General features: G+C 37.7%; 1 protein-coding gene across 1 annotated transcript; it reads right to left on the bottom strand.

Moving 5' to 3' along the window:
* Positions 1-9210: 9210 nt before the first annotated feature.
* Positions 9211-16227, bottom strand: SYCP2 (synaptonemal complex protein 2). Its single transcript, XM_044455160.1, has 6 exons — positions 16160-16227; positions 14245-14279; positions 12061-12203; positions 11931-11983; positions 9934-9979; positions 9211-9315 (listed from the first exon to the last, which is right to left on the bottom strand). Exons 1-6 carry the CDS (start codon positions 16225-16227, stop codon positions 9211-9213), a joined length of 450 nt encoding a protein of 149 aa, XP_044311095.1.
* Positions 16228-24008: the final 7781 nt, after the last annotated feature.

The raw sequence follows: 24008 nt of genomic DNA, 5'->3' as shown, positions 1-24008 counted from the left end.
GGGAGAACCCTGCAATAGTGTACTTGTTCTGCTCTGCCTGCTAAGATCTCACCAACCTCGAGCAAACCTGGGTAGCCCAGATTCCCCTGGAAACACCTGGGCTGGAAATGAGGCTGACCAGAGAAGCAGTTACCCATGTCTCTGGAGTATCTTTTCCACGTTTTGCTGTGGGGCCCATACATTTAACATTGCTCTTGGAATACTGAGAAGAAGAGTTAAATGCTGTGTATTTAAGATGATCACTCTGCCTGCTGAATTTAAAATTTAGGGGAATATGGCTGAATTTACAATTAATGGAAACAAAAGTTAGATTGCTTAGCTGGACTGTCATTCTTTGAGTGAACACCTGTGCATTCACACTTATGGGCTCTGCATCTGAGTGGAGCCTGTTCTGGGGAAGATTTCGTTGCTGAATGCATTTTGGTTGGAACTCCTAACCACCTCAGTATATACAGAAGGAGTTACGATCTATTCCTTCAGTTACTACAGACAGTCTTTGCAGCCTCTCAACCAAGGAATGATCAGTTTGACTGTCATCAACCTTAGTCAATACAGAAAATGGTTAGAAAGTGACACTAAAAAGAGGTCAGTAGGTAGGCTGTGTGAATGCACAGATGACTATTTGAAGAACAACAATTACAGGTAAACAACCTGTAATTGTCTTTCCTTTTTTATCGTCCCTGTGCATAACACATCGGTGCACAGACTCCATCCAGAAGGTATGGGCTAAGGCAAGGAGGATGAGGATTTACCAACACCGCCCCCTCCCCCCCACACACACACATCGAGATCACATTTCAGTATGATCTTCCTCTGCCTTTGTATTGAAGAGCTCATTCCTTCCAAATGTCAGGTCTTTGATACAGCCTTGGGTTTGTTGCAGCAGACCAGAAAAGCACAGCTATGCATGCCTCTGTAGTGCTACAGAATCAATCATGGCCTTCACACCACAGTCCACCTGGTGGTTCGTGGTATTGATCAGGAGATGCGAGTGACTTCATATTGAAAGATTATGGCAAGTTCCCTCTGGTCTTCTGGCAGATAGTCACACAGGAATTTGACTTTTTCCCAGGAAAAAAGCTGGTATCTTGCCACGGTGGCCTGGTAATTGGCCACCCAGAGTTCTAGGGCAAAGGATGAACAGATTAACAACTGAGGCTGATATACAACTATGATCCTATCTGGACATATAGAGCCTAGAAAAAGTGATCCATGTTCTAGTTGCCTCTCGTTTAGATTGCTGCAATGTGCTTTACATGGGGCTGCCTTTGAAAATTGTCAGGAGACTTGAATTGACTTCCAAAAGGGCAACAAGGCTGTTAATGAGGACTATATTTTATACTGTATTTTACAAGCTTTATACTATATTACATCTTGCAATGCTGCTGGACCTCTGAACAAATTTGCTTACAGTTGCTGTGGGCCTATTGTCACCATTTTATTTGGGGTTGTGTTTGATTATTATGCATTGATTTGTTTTTGTTATCTGTTCTTTTTTAATTCTGTAAACTGCCCAGAGAGCCTTTTGGCTATTGGGTGCTATAGAAATGATATGAAATTAAAAAATAGATGTGTTTCCCCATAATGTCTAGGTTGCATCCTTCTTTGTCAAATGGCATGGAGTGTTTGCAACCTTCCCTGTGGCCTTCATTGCAACCTTCCCTGTGGCCCATGTCTGCCAATGAAGCAGGGTCCTGGGCTCCCACAATCATGTCTAGAGAGGAGGTGGATGGCACAACTGCAGAGTAAGTATCAGTGTCAGATACATAGACTTCAACATCCAACAGAGATGATGGATATGACCAGAAATGAGTAGAAGCAGGAGATCATGACTGAGATTCTGGCATAACAGAGGAGGTGGATGATCTAAAGGTTCCTGAAGAACTGTGGATGAAGTAGTTGGCCACTGTGGCCTTGGTAGTGGAGCTGCCCATCTTCAGAACACAGGTACATCTAATAACTACTCCCATCTCCTGCAGGCTTCCAAGTGTCACAGTAAGAGTCCTGGTGGTAAGACTGGCCCTTGGATTGTTTGCTAGATACTCAAAATGGAGGTGAAATAAAACAGTCAGAACATCTGCCCAGTCTGAAATGTGAGAACAGAAATGGTCCCTGCTGCAATTGGCTCGGGCAATCACAAACTGCAGACAGGATGGAGATGGAGTAACCAGCTGTAGTGGAGCAAATAGTTCAGAAGGGGGTCAAGCAGATAAAGGTTTGCCAGCCTTTTATAAAAGAAAGATAACAAGACATAACATTGAAAGTCTTAACTGTGAAACCTGTTTGAGCCTGGGAAAAGGATTTTGCAGATTCTGAAGATAGTTGCCTGGGTACAGAATGAAGATGATTCTGGAGCACAAAACAAAATTGAAGCATGCACAGAATTCTGCTCAACTCTGTTCCATAAAACACAGCCTTAGAATATGTAGAATGTACCTATGGACTCGGAGACTGGAAAGCACAGTGCGGTTTTACAAACAATGGCCCTGTGGTAAAATGAATCAGTTCTAGATCTGCCATACACAGGCAGGGCTCAGCACTCTCTGGCCCTAAGGAACTGCCAACTTTGTCCTCCCTCCTAATATGTATGTAGATCAACCTGTGCTCCTTCAGAAGTTTTGGCCTACAACTCCCATCAGCCCTAGCCAAAACAATAGTGGGAGATGATGGGAACTACAGGCCAAAACACCTGAAAGGCCACAAGTTGTCCATCCCTGATGTAGATGCTTGAAAGAAGAAATACGGGAAATGTGCAAGATTGGTATGGTTTGTTAAAATGTATATGTGGAAGCATTCTGAAATGAAATCAGAGCCATACACCACTGCATCACTATAAGAACTAGTTAGCATTTATATTTACCATTTATAATTTATTTCTAGTACTTACAATGGCTTATCACTTTTTTCTACAAGCTGAGATTCAGGAACAATATCTATTACTTCATCTAAGTAAAACACAGACATTAAAATAGACATTAAATACTCATCCTATTGAAAAGTCCTTCACACAAATGTAAAGCCAATTTTAAATTAAGACTGGTGCTATGTATTAAGTTACTTGCCTAATTTTTGTTTATTGTTGGTGTTTAAATTTTCTTCATTGTGGAGTGTGTTGATCACTTTTTCAACTGGACTTTGCTATATATATATGTGTGTACACAAAATAAGAAATTATTGATATAATTCCAATACATATTGATTTAATCTAAATTATACTTTCACAGATATTGTTCTAACAGTTGATAGAGTTGTAGTACAAAAAATTAAAATCTCAAAAACTTAAGAAAAAGTAGTACTTTATATTCTAATAAAACCTTTTTAAAAACAAATTGTTTAAATCATGTAAGGTGGCAACATGGAAGAATGATTCATGATGGTGTGTGTGTAGTGGGGGGGATGACAGGAAATAAAGCCTCGGTTAACATTGTAGGTGATTAAAGTTAAAAGTTCCTGGTTAAAGGAGAAGTGGTTTGTTGCAGGGCTTCCAGGTCACATAAACCTGAAGTGATGGCCATCTATCTGGATGGCTTTTAAAAGATTTTAAATGAATGACAAACACTCAGTTAGGTGGTACACTTATCACCACAATTCCTGGGTTAAACTACTTGATCATTGCATCATCTTTCTACTGATTCAGTAAAAGCAAGGATAATAATCAAGACAGGGTGTGCAGAAAGTGGATAGCTAGAAATTTTCCCCCTTTTCCTAATAGTAGGACCTGAGGATATGCTATGAGGTGGATTGATGGGAGATTCAGCACAGAAAAAAAGGAAGAAGCTCTTCACAGAGCATAGTTAAACTATAGAATTCAACACTACAAGTTGTAGTTATGGCTAGCAACTTTTGATGGTTTTATAAAGGGGTTAGGAAAAGGTATGGCAAATAAGGCTTTCAATGGCTAGTATTCCTACTGCTGACATGCTTCTTTCAATATCAGAGACAGTAATCACCGCTATCTACACCAGCTGATGAAGAACATGACTAGAAGGGTGCTACTGCACTCAGGTCTTGCACGTGCATTTCCCAGAAGCAGCTAATTAGCCACTCTGTGAACAGCATGCAGTAGATGAACACTTGATCCAATCCAGTATGCTTCTTATATCTTTGGGAAATTACCTGTCTAATCTAAAAAGAAGCACAGCACTGTTGCTCCTTCAAGCTCCTGACCTTCCCTTGCTCTCCAGTAGGGTGAAGAATCATGCCCTTTTGAACCATCTTAAACCTGTTCCCAGGGGACCCATATAGCAATGAGCAGCTCTTTGCCAGTTTCAACCAAGACAAGGGACACTTTGTAATTTTTTTAGTTGAGTGAATCTCCCCTAACTCCTGTATCTATTAGTTACCTTCTCTATAGGATTTTTTTTTTTAGAGTCTGGGTTACAGAACATGCAGGCACATAATCTAATCATGTTCTAAACTGAAAATTGTTCTTCTCTCAGGTATTGAAAAAATATCTGATTTTTCTACAGAGCTCACCATTTTAAGAGGTACTTTAATTCGGCCTTTTTGTGGAGTTGCTAGAAAAAAAGACCACATTTTAGTTATTTAAATAAAGTTTGCATTGTCCTGTGTTGTTTTGGCAAAATTATAGCAAACAGACTTACTACAGACTTCATAATCTTATGGGGAGGGGGATGGTGGGCAAGAAGACCACCTTCCAACTCCGTGATTTCTCTAAGCAGAGCTATCAGTGTAGGTCACTTAAGGCACTACATTTCAAGACTTAAGAAAAGATTGCTGATAGGCTATAATGTTCATGTGGTATTTCTTAAAGGGAGCAAATTCCAGGGAAGAAATGACCTAATTGTGAGGAAGCCAGTAGATTAGTCACGCTTGGGGTACTCTATCTGTGGCTTAAATCAAGCTATTTCAAAACTGGTTTAATTCAGGTTTTGACCCCCAATTGTTAGAGACAAAACTGGGTTAAGCTCGCCTCACATGGGGATGCCCTCTGCTGCATATTTCTAATAGCCTACCCCGTCAAAATGTAAACTGCAGCTGTAACCACTTCAATATGTTTTGAAAGCAGCATCAAGAAGATATTTCACCATAAACAGCAATGCATTTACAATTTAAAGTAAACCCAAAAGCAATAGTGATAAGTAGACATTAAAATGGACAAAAGTCTGATCTGGTATAAAACCACTTTATGTGTTCCTAAGCATGCATTAGCTACACAGCCCACAAATGCCATGATGATTGTGACATGAATCAGCTCATTTAAATATGCAAGTTGTGGTGAGCTGTTGCTGTGGCTTATCATGTCATGCAAACCCAGTGAGTGTGGCTTATGGGAGGGTTAAACAACCCTCACAAAGTCCTAAAACAGTTCTGGTTTATGCAAGATTTGCTTAAGCCTGACGCAACCCTACCTTACTGGGTTTGCTCAAGACAATAATCCATGGTGAATGCCAGCAGTGGCTTGAAAATTCAAAAGGGCTGGTGGTACACACACATGCACACACACAAGGAAAAGGAAAAGACCACTCTGGCTTAAATAACCCATGTTGGGCTGAGGTGATCATGTGAACCAGCCCATTATCTCTTAGTATAATCACAGGGGCATTTTGAGGAACAAAATGTGAGAACAAAAACACACTAAAAGGAAGGAGAGGAAGATGCAGTACAAAAATGCAGTACTGCAATTTAAAGTCAATATAGAGATATAGAATATAATTAATATCTAAAAGGTACATCCTGTCTATTCCAAGTAGGAAACTTAAAACTCTGATATACTGTGTTGATTTTCCATTGTCACCTGGGTTGAGTAACTATATGTCAGCTCTTCTACAGTACTAATACAATGGCAACATATGTTTCCCCTCCCTACATCGTGTTTCCCCTCCCTACAGCATAATTCTACAAACGGATCATAGCTGTTGCAGCACTGTGATAACATTTCTGTAGCAAATATTAAGCAGTAATAAAAATCAATTAGTGACACAGTAGAATATGCCATCTAACTTACAAGTATTCATGAATGGTAACAGACTTTGCATAGATAATCTGCCAGCGGATGGCACAACCATTGATGCCTCGGACATTTTCCTTTTAGCTGGGGTAATCTTGAAATAAAATAGAAAAGTATACAGTTAAGGTAACTTTTGTTAGACATACAATGTAGAATATGTGCTGTTCCATTACAGTATAATACATGAATTTACCTTGGACTGAACTGTTTGAATGTCTATTGTATTGGCTTTATCATTCATATTTTTCTGTGTCTGGGGATACAGATTTTGTAGGGAATTACTACCATTTTCTTTTAGCAGTTTACAATTGTTTTCTTTCAACTGTGTTATCTGACTTTCTGGCACGAGAACCTGTTAAATATTTTTAAAACAACCAAACAGAATCCTGGTTAAATTCTTAAAATATTATTTGAAAATATTCCAAATAAATGTCTCAGGCTCCATCTAGCAACAAGGAAATCAACAACTACAACAGGTTTGACCACTATTAAGTTGTTGTTTTTAAAGCTCCAGGAATGTCATCAACAGTTTGCAATACGGTAAGAGAGCTACAAGTAAATTAGAATCCTGCCGTGCAGAGCTTAAGATTTAAAATGCTTACTCATACCAGCTAGTTTTGTTCCTCTAAAGAGTGCAATACTATGGAAGTAAGAAGTAAGTCTCCAGCTTTGCAGACCTCTAGGAAATCTGTTCCTTGCTGGGCTGCTACTGCTGACAATGTGGTCTTAGTGGCAAGAGTGATTTTGTCCTCTGTCATTTTTAATTAATTCCTCTAGACTCTGCACCCAGCTATAAGTTCTGACACTTCCAGGGCTGTGTACAGCATCTACTACAGCATATACAATGCTTCCTGGATTTTCCACACCCACTCCCAACCCACCAGAACACACACTTTTTCCTTTCCCTGAAGTAACATTTGTAAACTCAAGAAGCAGCCATCAGAGTTCTTTCCATGGTGGAAAGGGAGAGGCAGGGGTGAGACTGAAAGGGCCCTGAGAAAATTAACAAATGTTGCCAGAGTTGCATCCAGTGTTAGCCTATTTTGAATGGCCAGCAGGTCTTTCAGCAAGATTAATACTGGACATAACACTGAATAACACTGGTTTACAGTGAAACAGAGGATAGGGAGCCAAGAAAGGCAGCTAAGAAATACTTTAAGCAAACAAACAAACAGAACTGTGGGTAAAACACAAGCTTTAAAAGCAGGTATGCACAGATGCCAAGGTCCAGCTGTTTCTCCTAGGATTTATGTGGGTGCATTTGTGTGAGTTGGTGGCTTGCAAATACTTTTTAAAAAAAGAATATAGACATTTTCATGAGAAATACTTTTGGTAGCTTGAGAAATGATCAGATATGTACCAAGAGCAGCTGCTATGTTTTTCTTCCATGTATCTTAGCTAGAGGCTAGCTCTTACATAATTAAACATTTAACTAAATTATATACCTGTGATCCACTTTCATCAAAAATTACATGCACTGTTGTTTTGGCTACTGACATAGTTTTCTTCTTTGGAAATCCCTATAAAAATGCAAGTAATAGTTAACAAGACACAGAGGGAAAGTAAAGCATATACTGCGTTTTAAAAGCCTTATTTATCCAATTTAAGTACTTTTTATTATAACACAGAAATAGTATAATTTTCAGATTATAGAATAACTTAAGGATGTTTCTTTTCACCTTCACTTGTGAAGAATCCATTAATTTAAAATGCTGGAGAAAAACCTTCAAACAAAGGATCTTCTGTCATTTCTACTTCATTGAAAAGTGGCACAAGTTCATGACAGTGAAGTGCAATTTCTGTGAGGGCAGAATTTTCTTGCTTTTCTACAAGTTTGTTCAGAATCTAGAACTGTAAACTGTTCCCTATTTAAAATGCAAGATGGTGCACATGGGGCCAGTTTCATAAGTAGTTCTTATCCACTTTGTGCAGCTGGATGAACTGTACACTTTGCTCAACCAATCACATTTTTTTATTTTGAAGCAATTCAACAGCAATAATTGGGAATGTCTTGCTTTATATCTAGGATGCTTAAGTGCAGTGTTGCCTTTGGGAATAATTGTGATACAGAAAGAACAGCAGAAAAAAACCACTTAGCAGTGGGCATTTATTTCTCTTTCAGTTGTTGTTGTTGTTGTTGTTGTTGTTGTTGTTATTATTATTATAACATTTCTATGCCGCCCCTTGCCGAAGCCTCGGGGCGGTTCACAACACAATAAAATACAATACAATGCAAAAATAACAATATAAAATTAAAATTAATAATATAAAATAATATAAAAGTTGTGTGTGTGTGGAGGGTGAAGGGAGAAAGATTTCAACATACCTGACATTTAACTGCCCTATAAACCTTCTTTGCAATGTCTGCAATTTCCAATGCAGAATCAAAATGCAATATTATTTTCTCCCCTTCTTGGATACCCACAGAAGTAGGATTGTTTAGATGTATTATTAACAGTTTCTTTTTGTCTTGTTCTACATAAAAATGAAATATATTTATCAGTATTACATGGTTGTGTTTATATTAATTGATTGTACATATACACTTAAGGGACCTTATTATTGAGACACTGGGAAAGGTCTTTCTATTTATTCAGTATTTCATCCTTAAATAAAAAAGCAATTTATGAATAAGAAAGAATTCATATGTTCTAGTACCTTCAATTATGTATGTTTTGACATCTTTCTCAGGTATGCACACAGTTTCCCACTGCTGACCCTAAAAAACATTTGTGGAAAAGTACTGAAACAAGTACTGTTGTTAACTCAATATCCCATTAGGATACATACATTGTTAATTATCAATTAGTCATCATAAAAGACTATCTTATGATGCATTTGAAGGATAGTTGGTTAGGACATCAGCCACAACACTCCAAAGTGACTTTTAACATCTGTTACAGAGGTGACTTTCTCTCTAACTTTTTTGTCTCTGATTCCTACTTCTTTTTCCCGTAACTTAAAGAAAGTACATGGGTTGGTTGATGTATGTTGCAGTTGGATACAAGCTGACACAGTAGAAAGGACTATAAAAGTCCATGCTACCTCTCTTCTGAATAATCACAACACCCCCTCCCAGTATGGATGCAGCATAGGAACAGCCAAACACTTGGGGAATTGGTAAAAAATGCTTGGAAAGTCAAAGTCAAAGGAAGCAGGGGTATTTTCCCCTAGATCTCACTAGAAACACCAGAATTGGTTTTCTTTACCCCTAAACATGTTAATACAGTGAAGCAAACTTAACGTACTTCATCATCTGCAGCAATGTAGAAGGATACACTTTTGCTACCAATATTAAAATCAATCCAAAATTCTTCAAGATTCTCATCAGCTGGTATCTGCAGCTAAAAGATATTCAATCCAAAAATGAAACAAAATTATAGATGAATGCAAAATATTTTAACATTCCTGTCTTAATAAACAATGAATTGTTGGACATGCATCAGGCTTGCACCCTCATCCTTGACTTTATGCACTGGCTTTAAAACTATACTCCTGGTTTCTCTGTATCACTATTCCCAATCATTTCTAAAACCACCAGGTTATCTTGTATCTCGGCAGCACCCGTTTCCTTCCTTCCATGTCAGCAGGAACATGGAATCTAGAACATAGTTGGAGCACAGAGACCGAGCTACAAGGTCAGAGCAAGATGTTGTAGCTGGGTCTCTGAAAAATCTCATGCTGTCTAGTGGGCATAGGATTATGCTCTTAGGAAACTAATTCTCAGATTGATTAGCACAGTAAGTTAGGAATGTTATGTTCTGAACAACTCAATATATGTTGGTATCAGTCAAAATAATTTCTGATATTAGCTGAACATTTTTCTGTATCACCCTTTTCCACATCAAACAGCCTTTGTTTGCTGCAAAGCAATCAAATGTATACTCTTATTTTAATTCAAATAAAAATTGTAGTAATGCAAAGAATAGGAAACATACCCAAGTCAAAAGAAAGTAACTTACCTCATGTTTATCCAGGTTGGCTGATAAACAAGGATAGGTAAAAACCCTGTAAGACAGCATTTTCATGATGAAAATGTGTTTATTTCCCCACTTTTAATTCCACCCATATAGGCTTCATTTTCCCCATTTCCTATCATCTTTTTTAATGGAAAAAGAGATTGAAGTTCAAGCTCTTGAACAAAACATTTCCTAAATATATATATTGGGGGTGGGGGGATCTGGAGTGATGCGTTAACTTTAGTACCACTGTGTCTACTTTAAGTTTGACTAAGTCTGGATCCAGCCCATTATATATTTGGTCTATAATTTTATGAGGCTTCTGACATAAAGAACAATTGCCTAGACAACAAAAGGTTTATTCAGCTTAATGTCAGCTCCATATACAGTAGTACCTTGGCTCACAAACTTGAGCCAAGTATGTTCTAGGACTCTGGTCGTGACCCAAATTGGGCGTGAGTCAAGTTAAACTTCCCCATAAGGTTCAATGTAAATAAGGTTAATTCGTTCTGTAACTATTTTTTTTAAATCAGAAAAATGTAAAGCAAAGTGACAAAGAACAACAAAGATTGTGGCCATCTCCCCGTCCCCCCGCAGCACGACCGCGATCGCACCCCTCATCCCTGCATGTGCCTGTCATCCCAGTGCGCTGGACAGGGAGAGACAGGCACATTCATGGGCATGCTGGGGTGGGGGAGATGGGCTCGAAAGCAGGCATGCTGGGGGGAGGGGAAAGATGGACACAAACGCAGGCGTGATCATGCGGGGGGGGGGGAATGGCCGAGATCACAGTTGCGCTCTTGCAGGAAAGATGGGCGCAATCACGGGTGTGTTCCTGCAGGAAAGACAGGCATGACCTCGGCCATCTCCACCGCCCCACCTCCAGCAGGATCATGGCCATCTCCCTAATCGGGCATGGGGGAGATGGCTGCAATCGCGGCCGCCACCCAATGCAGAATTCGCGACCTAAGTCAAGATGTCTATGAAATTTTTGTTCGTGACCCGATTTGGTCATGAACTGAGGTGTTCGTGAGCCAAGGTACCACTGTATATTGTTGGAGAACAAAAGAGTTATGTTACCAAAAGAACTAATGGAATGGCCTGGACTTCAAAGCTCCAAAGAAAATGAAAAACTTTTCTTATTAGAATTCAGAAACTGCACACCTTCCTATTCATGTCTAGCAGTTTCTAAAACAATCAGAAAAGAGCTAGAACACTCGCTAACAAAACAGTGCAGGTTTGCAGAGCTTGCAGAAGGGAGCTCCCCTAACCTGCACTGATTTGGAAGCAAGCATTTCTCCTTATCTGTAGGATTTTTCTGAGGAAGCACCAAGTTCCTATTGGCACAACACAAACAGCAGAAGAACAGCAGCAGTTCTGAATACTGCCCTTTATTTTAGCTATTATGCCCAAAACCAGGACTAGAAGTCACTGGCATTTTAGGAATCATTTCCCCTAACAATTCTGAGATATTGCATGCTTCTGATTTACTGCCTTTCCAACACCCCCTTTGCTTCTGGGCAGCCCTGCTCACAAACTTAATTCTTAAGCCACAAAGACTACATGCCTGTATATTCTTTTTGCTAATCTATATAATCTCTTCCACTGGACCATTTATCACCTGTAATATCAAGTTATTAAATATTTAACTAAGTTCAGAGAGATTAGGTTACTCTGAGCCTTCCTCCTTCACTACCTTTTAAGGAGAACCTACATTCTCAAATACTATACTGAAATGGAAGTTCAAATAGCCATTCTTTTCACCACTCAGAACTGTTGTAGCTTTCACTGACCAACACCTTTTATGGCTGCTTGAGAATGACTGGCAGTAAATTTGAGTAACTTTCTTCATTATTCAAAAATGGAGGGTTTCACCATGGCTGGCTGGGGCATGCTGCGAGTTGTAGGTCACTTTCTGTCTAACCATTCATAGGATTGCACCCTTAATTAATTCATCTTCTTCAATCAAAAAACTTCTATTGGCATTACCACCCATATACCTTCTCTTGTCTCCAAGCATGCCATTCACCTTGTTAAGGAACTTTCTGCAATCCTGTTAAGGAGAAAAGCAGTGTAAGCATTGTCATCATTTCCCTACTTTGAAAGAACCAGTATTTGAATTATACTTACAGTTTCAAACTCAAAATCCTTAATTCCTTTAAATGCATCAGTAACAAACTCCATTGAAAACCACTGGCTTGCCAATTCCCCTCTTTGCTTTTCTGAAGTCATTCTGCATAAAGCTTCAGTAATGGCAACCTGGAGGTCGTAGTCTATAATATACATGACATGAATATTACCATAAAGATTCTTTACAGGGACAAATACTGCACTTTCATCACACAGATCATCATTCATTTATCATTTTATGCTATATTGCCATACATTTCATGCTATAATGATCAAAATCCAAACTTCTCTGCAGAGTTCGCAAAAATTACAAACCCCAAAATAGAACATAAAATCAACAGAACATAATAAAAACAATGTAAAATCTTTTAACATACAGAACTTTAAAATAATTTTAAACAGGTAGAATGCTGTTACAATACAATACAGGAACCTGATAAGGAAACAGCTGACATACAAGTCCCACCAAATGTCATAAAATGCCTCAAAGCAGGAAAGCTTTAACTTGACACTGAAAAGATTACAATATTGACAACAGACAGACCTCAATGAGGAAGGCCTTCCACAATCTGGGGACCACCACCAAGGCCTGTTCCCTTGTTGCCCTCCACCTGTCTTCCTGCAGAGGAGGTACTTGGAAAAAGACCTCAGATAATGATTGTAATGTTGGGTAGTTCATATTGGGCGAGCATTCCACCTGGTATTGCAGTCTACATTTAAACTTCATAGGATAAACCCCACACCATGAATTCAACTAGGAAATGTACACCTAGCCAGTGCAAGCAAGCCACTGTTGATGTAATATGCTCAGATCTTTTGCTCCCTGCTATCAATCTGGCTGTCACATTTGCACAAACTGAACAGACTTCAAGGGTAATTCCGTGGAGAGCACATTACAGTAATCTAACTTGGAGGTTACCAGATCATAGCTACTGAAGCCTGGTTACTCCAGGTAGTGGCATAGCTGGGCCACCAGCTGAAGCTGGTAGAAAGTAATCCATTCCACTCAGGTCACATGAGCCTTAAGTGGCAATTAATGGCAGAAAAAGATTTTCCCAAACTACAAACACCATCCAGAACAAGATGAATATGTTTCTTCTGGTCAGAGCCACCCACTAACAGCATCTCAAATCTTGTCTAGACTGCGTTTGACTTTCTGAGCCCTCATCCAGTTCACTGATATAGCCAGCTACCGATTCAGCACACCCTGATGCGATGAAGATGAAAAGAAGGAGAACAGTGTGTCATCAGAATACAAATGGCAATGCACACCAAAACTCCTTCCTTTCATTTTATAGAGTGAGGAACAAAGCCAACCCTACATGGAACTCCATGCTGGAAAATCTTATGGGGAATCATGTTTGTCAAGCACCAAATTCTGGAACTAGAAATTCCATCTGAGTAGGAATGCAAGACAGTAGCCCCCACTCCCAGCTCAGACAGTTGCTCCAGTGGCTGTTGGTAGTGAAAGATGCTGAATGATCATCCCAAATCAACAGAATGACACTTGTTTCTCTCATACAACATAAAACCACCACCATACTATCTCTCCTGTGAGGACAGTAACAACATCTGGCAGTGTTCAGTTTAGAGAAAATGTGATTAATACTTCCAATATATCCTCAAATTAATAAACTAGCCCTCACTTATAAAGACTGAAAAGTTCTCCTTGTCAATCCATCCTAAAGCAAACACTGCCAAGGTTGGATATTATTTGCTCTGTAGAAACTTGGACAGATAGTAACATTGACTTGAAGTCAACATTGCACAAGCAGAAACACACTCATGCAACAAGACTTCCACACACTCTCCTCCCCTCTGCAGTTTTCTGTACAGATCCCATATCTGCTCTGGAGAGTAGCCCTTTACAGCAGGTTTAGGTGGGGCATGCAGGGCTGGAGAGAGAGTAAAATCCTGTTCCAACTCTCCCTATTTTGCTGGCGAACCAGCACCATTACATGAAAAACTGTTGAAGCTATACAGAGTTATATAAAAGTACATACAAGCACTGATGATGATGATGATGATGATGATGATGATGATTAAATTGATGTTCATATGCAAATACCTTTCGATGGATACTTTGAACATACTGTAACACTTTCAATAGGGGCACCACAGCAAAACTACTCTGGATACATTATCAGAACTGATAAATACTTTAGAAATATTATTTATGCTTACCCCCAGCATCTAAAATTCTCTTTCCCATATCATTCCTGAAAAGCAAACATTTTTGTTTTTTTATTATTTGATAATGCTTTTGACATTATGATTCAGTTTTAGCAAGTAAATGCTTTTTAAATTTAATATTCCGTGCACAATTTTACCATTTATGCTTATTATTTCACATCAATATCTATAATCAAAGAACATTCTGTTCCAAAAAAACTGCTTTAAGAGGTTGGACTGTTTCAATCAAAAACAATGCACATGTGTTGGCTTTTATATTTTATTGTTCACTACTTTGATTTTGTAAGAAATGTCATCTACAAATAAATACTTATTTTATTTCTGCATAGTCCCCAAGTCCTTTTGCATATTAAATTGTTTACATAAATGTCAATGAAAATGATATCACAAAAATAATATGTCAGATAGCATTTAGAGTCTTACCAACCAGAGCTGAATAGCTTCAAGATATATGTTTCATTCTGAATTGTTTAGCAGCCAGCCTGTTGACCAGACTAGGCAATGTGAACATCTAAGTCTAGTTCTGGCTCACCTGCACTGATTGCCAATTTGTTGCTGGGCTAAATTCAAAGTACTGGTGTTAGCACATAAAGGTCTATATGGTACAAATCCCAGTACTTCAAGCATTGCATCTCCCCGTATAAGCCCACATGGACCTTGAGATCAGCTTCAAAGGCCTCTCTTTGTGTGCCCCATCTCAGAGAAACCCATGGAGGGTGTCAGTTCAGGAAAGGACCTGTTTTGTGAGAGTCTTGAATTTACAGATCAATCCCTCAGAGAAAGCTCATTGTGTAGCACTGTCATCTTCTCAGCTCTAGGAAAAGATATATTCCTTTTCTCAGGCATACTGGTAGTAGTTATGAGCCGATTGTAGTGGGTGGATTCTGTGATATCCATTCTTGGTTTTGAGCAGGGGAAGATTTTGTATATTTGTATATTAGCATTTTTCATACTGTCTTGTTTTTAGATTGCGTTTTCATAGTGTTTATTTGTAGTATTTGTATTATTGTGCTGACTATCATTTATATTGATTCTTCCACTCACCCATCCTTGTCATATTAATCATGAAGCTACATTCAGATGGCTTGTGCCCTGAAAGGCAGCCAAATGATATTTTAAATGAATGAAATTTGCACTGGGAAGCAACATATGAATCAACATCATCTAAAACATACAGTTATGGCAAGGGTGTGCTAGCTATTTGCATCCAAAGAAGAGATAACTGAAGGTATGACCCAGCCCTCAATGTAGTTCCACAACAGACAGCTTCTGCTAGAGTTGAAAGATCAATTTTTTTCTTGCTCAACAGAACAGTTACTGTTATTAGATACACAGCTTTTTTAGAAATAGAATATTAGAAACAGCATCCATTTTCTAATACAGTAGCCTTATCAATTCACAACTCAGGTAAATTCTTGGGCATAGTTCAATCAACAATACACACTTTAATCCTGAATATACTAGCTAATAAGCCTCACTAAACATAATAGGGCACACTTCTGTTTTTTTAGGATTGTGCTACAAATTCCTTTGTTTGTGATTAAACAGAGCTAAATATATATTGAAATCAAAAGAATGGTAATAGTGAAAATCTATGCACAGTTGGGCAAAAAAAATGTCCTGCAACTTCCAGCTGCTAAACATTAATAGAACTGTTGCTTAAAATGCTGTAAGGTCCATTGGGTTGGCCCTCATGGTTTTTGTTCGTTTGGTTTTAGTCCTAAGTGCAATTTACCTTGAATTATGAAAGATAGATATCCTTAAAGTTTAAAACAAGTTTAAGCCAAATAAATGCTGAGGTTAAAATAAACCATTGTTTACTTATTTTAATTAGGTTCTAGTTTTCCAAAAAGCTGCACTTTGGTGATCAAGTTCTACGTAATTATATTATAGATAAAATAATTACATGATAGCTAGCATTTCCTTTGTAGAAATAATTTTCTTTCTAGTATCTCGAGGCATAGAATCAAGCATTATGTTCAATTTTCTTACTGCCTAAGGATAATAAAAACAAGCAATTTAATATTAAGCACATTTAAGCAAGAAACATTTGAATGCATCCAATGATAAATCCTTTTAAATATTCATGCAAACAATGCAATGAACGAGTTTTCAAAGGTTTATTGTGCTATGGCATAGATGATCAGCTAGTGGGTCAATTCATACATAGCAAGATGCTATAGTGGGTGAATTTCTATGGTAGTCACTCACCCCAATAAGCCACCGTTGCTGCATTAACATATAATGAAATGCTTCTCTGTGCCCCCACTGTGCCTGGGACACTTAAAACAGTGGGCACAATGAAAATACCCATCGGAATATTCACCCACCCTGGCTTCTGGTTACATGAGAAGGACGCTGCTATAGACAGAGTAAACTTTCACTGCACCTGATCTTTATTAATTATATATTTGATGAAACACATAACATGGAATTAGCCAATGTGTGGCTGACTATATACAATTAAGCAGCAGCAATGGTACAAGGTGGCCTTCAAAAGGAATCGCTAGTAGCTGAGAGGACAGACTGCCACAGATAATGAAGCCAGAGAAAGTAGAAGGGGCTGAACAACAGAAATTGCACATGATAAGAAAAGAATAGGAAAACAGGGGAATGATGTAGGAGAAAAAAAATTAAATTTGATTAAGAGTACAATCCTATACTCACTTGCCTAGGGTTAAGTCTCATAAAACTCAATAGGGCTTACTTTTGAATGCAAATGTTTAGGGTCGCACTAAACATTATAACAATCATTTATTGGTCTAACTCTTGCTTTAATTTTCTAGAAGTAATTTATTTATTTATTTATTTATTTAAACATTTTTATGCCGCCCCATTCGCCGAAGCCTCGGGGTGGCTTACAACAATAAATTAAAATAACATTTAAAAATATATACATTAAAATACAAATATACGATATAAAACATACAATATAATGAATGAGAACTGCAGAAGTAATGAATACAGATTTAAATAAATAAATATGCATGTATCACTTTTGTACCTACAAAAATGAAAACATTTTTATGACTATTGCACATGTACTATTAGAAATAAATTCCTTACCTCCTGCTGAATATAAACGTTAATTCTCTTTTCAGCAGTAAGGGCACATGTTCGCAATACAAAATTTTCCAATATTTGTATTTTACCTAAATAAAAAATTGTATTTATTTAATTCATTCATTCATTTATATCCCACCCAATAGCTGAGGCTATCTGTAATGGTATCATTTATATGAATGACCTGCAAAGCCATACGATTCAGCATCAACAACGATGCCATTATCTTGCATTTATATCCCACCTTTTTTTCCTGTTTGGATGAACTTAAGACTGCTTACAGAGCTCCACTTTATCTTCACAACCCTATGTGGTAGGCTGGGCTATGAATTTGTGAGTGGTCCAAAGTCACTCAGTGAGTTTAATGGTCACATGGGATCTAGAAGCCAGATCTCCCAGGTCCTCAGTCCAACATTTTAACCACCACACCATGCATACATAAATATATACATAAACATGCATAAATATGTAAATAGATCAGCAGAATCTATTTTCATTAAGAAAGCAAAAAAAGTTTTATAATGATTGTCTGAACTCACAGAAAAGAGACTTATTTAATGTATAAGAATTCTACCTTTTTTCCATCTTGTATATATACAATATGAAAGTAACAAAGAACCAGAAAACCCATTCCCTGCAGTTCTGGAATTAGGGCTTTTTGAATCCTAAATCTAATGGGATTTAAGCATCTTGTGTGCATGACTGCAGCCTTTTTCTCAAAGATACCGCTACATCCTGCAATTATGGCAGAAGGCTACAAACTTATGACATTTTAAAGTTTAGCTTGCCTAAAGCCATACCACTTCACAGTAATATAGATAATACACATAAGCATTGATCAATATAAATACAAATAGGACTATGTGACTAAAAATATAACACAATTTTTGAGGCATACCTTCACTGCTGGTATCATGTATGATCTACAAGTTAAATAAACAGTGTATTAAAAATTTTCTGCCAATATGACTAGTAATTTATTCAGGAACATTAGTTGTATCTGACAGGTTATATGCTAGTGGAAAGCACAGCTATTCCTTCTAAGGCCAATTCTTCCCTCTGCCTCCCACCTCTACTGCAGTCCTCTGAATCCTATCCTATATTGTTCCAGATTTTGGCCAACTTTCAGGAGCAACTTTTCAGAGTGTGAAGAGGATTGCAGTGGATAAAGAGTATTGGCAAAACCTGAAAGTCAAACCTTGCTCAAGCAGAACTATGGAATTCACTTCTATAAGTGTAGTGATGCCTCTGGATTAAGATGGCTTTAAAAAGTGACTGGACAAATTCATGGAGGTTTATCAATGGCTACTAGTTCTAATGTGTATATGCTACCAAGAGCTGCAGAGACAGTATACCTATGTATACCAGGTGCTAGGTAACTTGGGTGAGAGGGTGCTGTTGCACTCATCTCCTCTTTGTGAGTTTCCCGCTGGAACTGTGTGAACAGACCACTGGACCATAAGGACCCTTGGTCTGATCCAGCACGGCTCTTTTTATTTTCTTAATTTTTTTCCACTAGTACAATGCAATTAAACCACTTCTGCCATCTGTAAAAAAATTGTATCGAATATTTAGGGAGATTCTCAAAATATACACACTTTATGATCTAGACAGAAGTCATCATATAAACAATATTTTCCTTACAGCACAGTGCTATGGGTTGCTACCTGCCAAATGGAAGCTTTTGTGTTCGGTGGCTTCCAAGATTCCTTTGTTGTGCCATGCTGTTGCCTTTGCACCTTTTTAAAAAACCCTTTTCCCTCTAAGTGGACCTCTGAACCAGCCTAGAGGAGTTGGACTACCAAGTGTCGAGCTGGAAATTTTCCAGTTTTGTAATCTTTTACAGCCTCAGAAAGTGCTGTAGTTCTTTCCGCAGACTGCATCCTTATTTATTTTCAAAAAGTTATGCTAAAGAAAAGTATAGCAAGGAAGGAATTTACATATTTTATAAGAAATTTTAAGTAAATTAGTGTCAAAAATTAAGAAAAATGTTATCTTTCTGTTCTAGATAGTAATAAATACTAAATAAGAACACATCAGTAAATGTATATAGCAATACATAAATTTTATATTTACCATGAGGACATCAAAGAAGTTTTCAAAGAAAGTAGTAAAGCTGTCATTTTTTTCATTTACTTTATATTTAAGAATTTCTTTCGCTTTCTCAAACCAATTCACCATGTAGAGAGAAATAAAGATTTGTATCAATAAATTGGAAAAATGATTATTAACAATATTTCTAAGTTCTTTTACATCTTTGAAGATAACAGCTGTACTTGCATATGTACCCAAGACTCAGTCTCATGTCCCCCGCACCCCACTACTGCATGGCCACAATGGGCAGTATCCAGGGGAGCTGCTTTGCCTTTGTTGCATCTCTTCTATTTGTGGGAGGACTGCTTACAAACAGGGCTTCAGCCCTTCTGAAGATATCTCAGGAACAAATGGAAATGTTTCCAGTGGGACAGACGCTGCAGCTCCATTCTGCAAATGTTTCTATTCTATCCAGATTAATTTTTAGATATGCCAAAGCCTCGTTTAGCAAGCAGTGGGTTCTACAAATGAAAGGGCATAACAGGACTCAGTCTACTTGAGACAGGAAGATTCTGCTGTTATTTCCCAGTATCTCTCTTTGAAGCCGGAATGGTTGTTTTGGTTCACTATCATTTCTTGAAACAGGCCAGGATCATAAATAAGGCCAAAATATTCGGTTTATTTCACTAAAACATAGTTTATAGTAACAAGTTTGCCTGAGGTTGAACATATTAAGAAACCCTAAATTACGCATGAATGCGGCCAATACTAGTGAATATTGGATCCATGCAGACCTGGAAGTTGCTATTTCTTCATCCTTAATTAGTTGTAGGAATTATTTCCCAATTTCATATACTTATCTTTTGAACAAGTCCATATTTGATCATTCCTGGAAACCCAACTTCACCTAATATGTTGATATTTTTGCCATGTTTCTGTAGAATATTTAACAAGGTGGAAACATTTTCGACTTCCTCCCTTTCAAGTCCCTAAAATTGCAAAACAAATATCTGTTGAAGTCTTTACACAAATACCTGTGATCAAGAAGAAAAATATAAAATTCACAGTACAAGGTCACTTCTTTGTTCGTTTTCATGAAAGTATACGATTTTAGCTCACAACTGAACAAAATAATACTTAGCAAATATTTCCCTTGTATACATGGTTTGCTGGCTTGTTTTTGTTTGCATCCTCCAATCTTCTGGAACTTTTCCCATTCTCCTGGATTTCTCAGAAATAATAGATAGAGGCTCCAAGCGCCCATTTGTAATTCATTTGGATTTGAGGATGTTAATACATTTAAATGCATAGATATTTCCTGGCCATCTCACTGAGAATTTCAACCTGTACTCCTACTTCTTAGGCCTGTTTGTCACATAAGCTAGATTTGACACAGATTTTCTTTTGCTAGTCAAAACAGTACACCATCACTGTGAAATTTGTTAATTTTTTCCATTTGCTTGCCCATCTGCCTTCAGATCCCCTTGCCTCTGTTGGTACACTTGCTCTTTCCAGACTCCACTGAAAAGTAGGAAAAATGTGTCAAACAAAATTTTCTTGAGAGGCTTCACCATAGCTTGGGCACCACAACTGAAAAGGCCATCTCTTGTTGCTATCAATCAGAGTTCTATATGCTAAAGCACAATGAAGAAAATGTAGAAAGTGAGTGAAAATCTTGAGCAAGGTATGCTTATACAAGATTGTATGGAAATCTCCAACAGACCATCATCATCTTCAATGTACTATCAAGTCCATGGCCTTTATATAAATTTTATAAAATATTCCACTACATATTAAAACAACACAAAACAAGAAGTCTATCACCTGGCAGATAAGTCTGTCAAATTTGTTGAGAAACTGTTTGCTGCATTTATGGCAAATACCATCAGAAAAATCAGTTTCCAAAAACTGTTCCAATGCTTGAAAGTCATGTTTTCGTATAGCATCATCTACGTATTTTTCCAGCTGGCCATAGAAAGAAACATACACACACACATTACTATTTAATATTTCATTATACATAAATTGAAAATAATTTTATCTCCTAATAGTAAACGTGAGCCAAATTTAAGATGGAACAACATGCTAGGACATTCTAAATTGAGTGACATTGGAAAGTTCTAAAATTTTGTCATCAAAGCTTCTTTCCAAAACAATAGACAAAAACCTGATATAGAGAACAATCATTTTCATATATAGCTTACTGGGATCCCAGATGCCTTTATTACTACAATAATAATAATAAACTAATTTCATTTCTAGAATGCCTAATAGCCAAGGCTCTTCGGGTAACAGTGCAAAAATATGATAAAATGGTATACATTCTTATTAAAAGAAGCATAAAAGATTAAAACCAGCTAAACGCACATAGGGAAGAATAACCTTGTAAAAGAAAAACACCTAGAATGGGAAATCCCCTCAAGCCCCTAGGTAACCACATATATCTTTAAAGGCCTCAGCATAAAGGGCTATCTTAATCTGATGGCAAAAAAGTTAACAAGGTTGGTTCCAGGTAGGCCACACTATGGGGTTGTCATTCCATAAATAGGGGCCTACCACTGACAAAGTCCTCCCTCTTGTTGCTGTTCTCTGAGGCTCCCTTGGAGTTGGCACTTTGAGAAAGGCCCTGAATGTTGAACACACTGTCTAGGTAGATACTTGTTGGAAGAAGACTTCCATCAGAATTTGTGGTCCCAAGCCATATAAGGCTTTATAGGTTAAAATCAGCAGCTTGAATTGAGCCTGGAAGCATACAGGCAGCCAGTGCAAGTGGGCCAGAAGTGATCTTATGTGTTTGGTCCTCACTATTAATCTGGCTGCCACATTCTGCACTGGCTGCAGCTTCAGGCTGTTCCTGTTCATCCAGGGGCATAACTGAGCCCTGGATTTTGAGCATGCTATCAGCTGAAGCAGAAAGAACACACTCCAAGTCACTGAGGCCACCTGAGTCTCAACTGACAAATATGGGTCAAGGAGCACCTCCAAACTTCAGGGAAACCAAGGCTGTTTCTGTGTCAAAACCAGACCTGACTGAAATGAATCCAGGTAATCAGTCTTATCCAAGAGTGCCTTGAGTTGATTGGCAACCACCTGCTCAAGAGCTTGCCCAGAGAAGGAACATTTACTACTGGCCTGAAGGTATTAAGGTTTTCCAGATCCAGGAAATATTTTTCAGACATGATCTCACAACTGCCTCTCCCTGTCCCAGCCAGTTCTTCCTTCTTTGCTGGCATTTATAAGCTACAAGAAGCAAGGATCCAGTACAGATCCTATACTCCAGAAGTTGCACTAGGTTTAGGATTTAATCTGCCAACAGGTTTAAAATATGTGGCATTCAACTTCTGTGAATAATTTCATGTAATGCAGCTGTATCACACTATAAATGCACAGGGTTTCTGATGATTGCTATCAGTAGCACGAAGTTTAAAATGTGTATAACTGGGCGCTGAGCATAGGATTTCAGTCTAAGACCCACTGATATTCTTCCAAAGTAATAATACTGTGTTCTAACTGAACAACTTATGACAACACAGTAGCACTAATATATATCAAAATGGTTTGAAACCAAGGGCATAATTTCACACAAATGATAAATAGCACATAAAAAATATCCAAAATTTTGATCCCATCCTCCTCCTAATTGAGACCTTTCAACACATTAACCTCTTCCAATACTAAAATTGTTCACATTCCTCTAAAGCTGCAACCCCACATACATACACTATGGAATAAGTCCTCTAAAATCTTGGCATAATCCACTTTCTTTCTGGGCTGTGATGCAATTGATGCACACACAAAACTTTCATGCCTACTAGGGCTTCTACATTCATTTTGACAGCTCAATACAAGCAAAATGATGTATATGCACGTAAAACAAACTCATTCACATAAGCCAAATAAAAAGCACCCTTATGTAAAAGCTTTATGTTTTCATTTTTGCACAGGATGTTTGAGACTTAGGAATCACCTGTCACTGAAGCAAATATTCTTATAGGAAATATTGCCATTTCTCTTCCTATGTGTTTATGAAATTTTATTGCAGTATTTTCAATGTTTTATGTACTTTCAGAGTATAATTAGGAGACAATGGGAAACAAGGAAAGGGTGAGCTAAAACTAACAAATGTATTCATTTTTGCCATCACTTTAGGCTCTGGATTAGATATTCAATCTAGGCTACCAAAACATGTATAGCTTTTCTTGACTATTACAAATGTAATCTGAAAGATGTATGTAATTATGCTCCCAGAAATGCAAGTTGTAATTTGATACTAGAAAAGATATTGAAAATACATCTTTAAATTACTTCTGTATCTCAGAAGCAATACAGAACAATGCATACCTGTCCTTCAGGCCTAACAGGCATTTTGGCAGTTTCATATACTCAAGCTGTCTGCAATATATATATATAAATATGCAAAAGTTAATATACAATTTAATATAATTTACCAATGACTTTAAAAAGTTACATTTAGTGTTAGTAACTTTAAAAACACAACAGATTCTATGCCTATTAGGGACAACATATTACTAGAATTATTTGCTCATTTAAAATTAGCTGTGGTAAGAGGACCAAGACATATCACTGCATCAAGTCTCTACCAGCTTATACTTCACAACACTATTTGTGTACTTTATGCAGCACTTTTTCCATTGGGT

The sequence above is a fragment of the Varanus komodoensis genome, unplaced genomic scaffold (assembly GCF_004798865.1).
Source record: "Varanus komodoensis strain SLA01 unplaced genomic scaffold, ASM479886v1 scaffold8, whole genome shotgun sequence".
NCBI lineage: Eukaryota > Metazoa > Chordata > Lepidosauria > Squamata > Varanidae > Varanus > Varanus komodoensis.
Note: the sequence above shows the minus strand (reverse complement) of the source record. Positions and strands in the feature narration are given on the sequence as shown.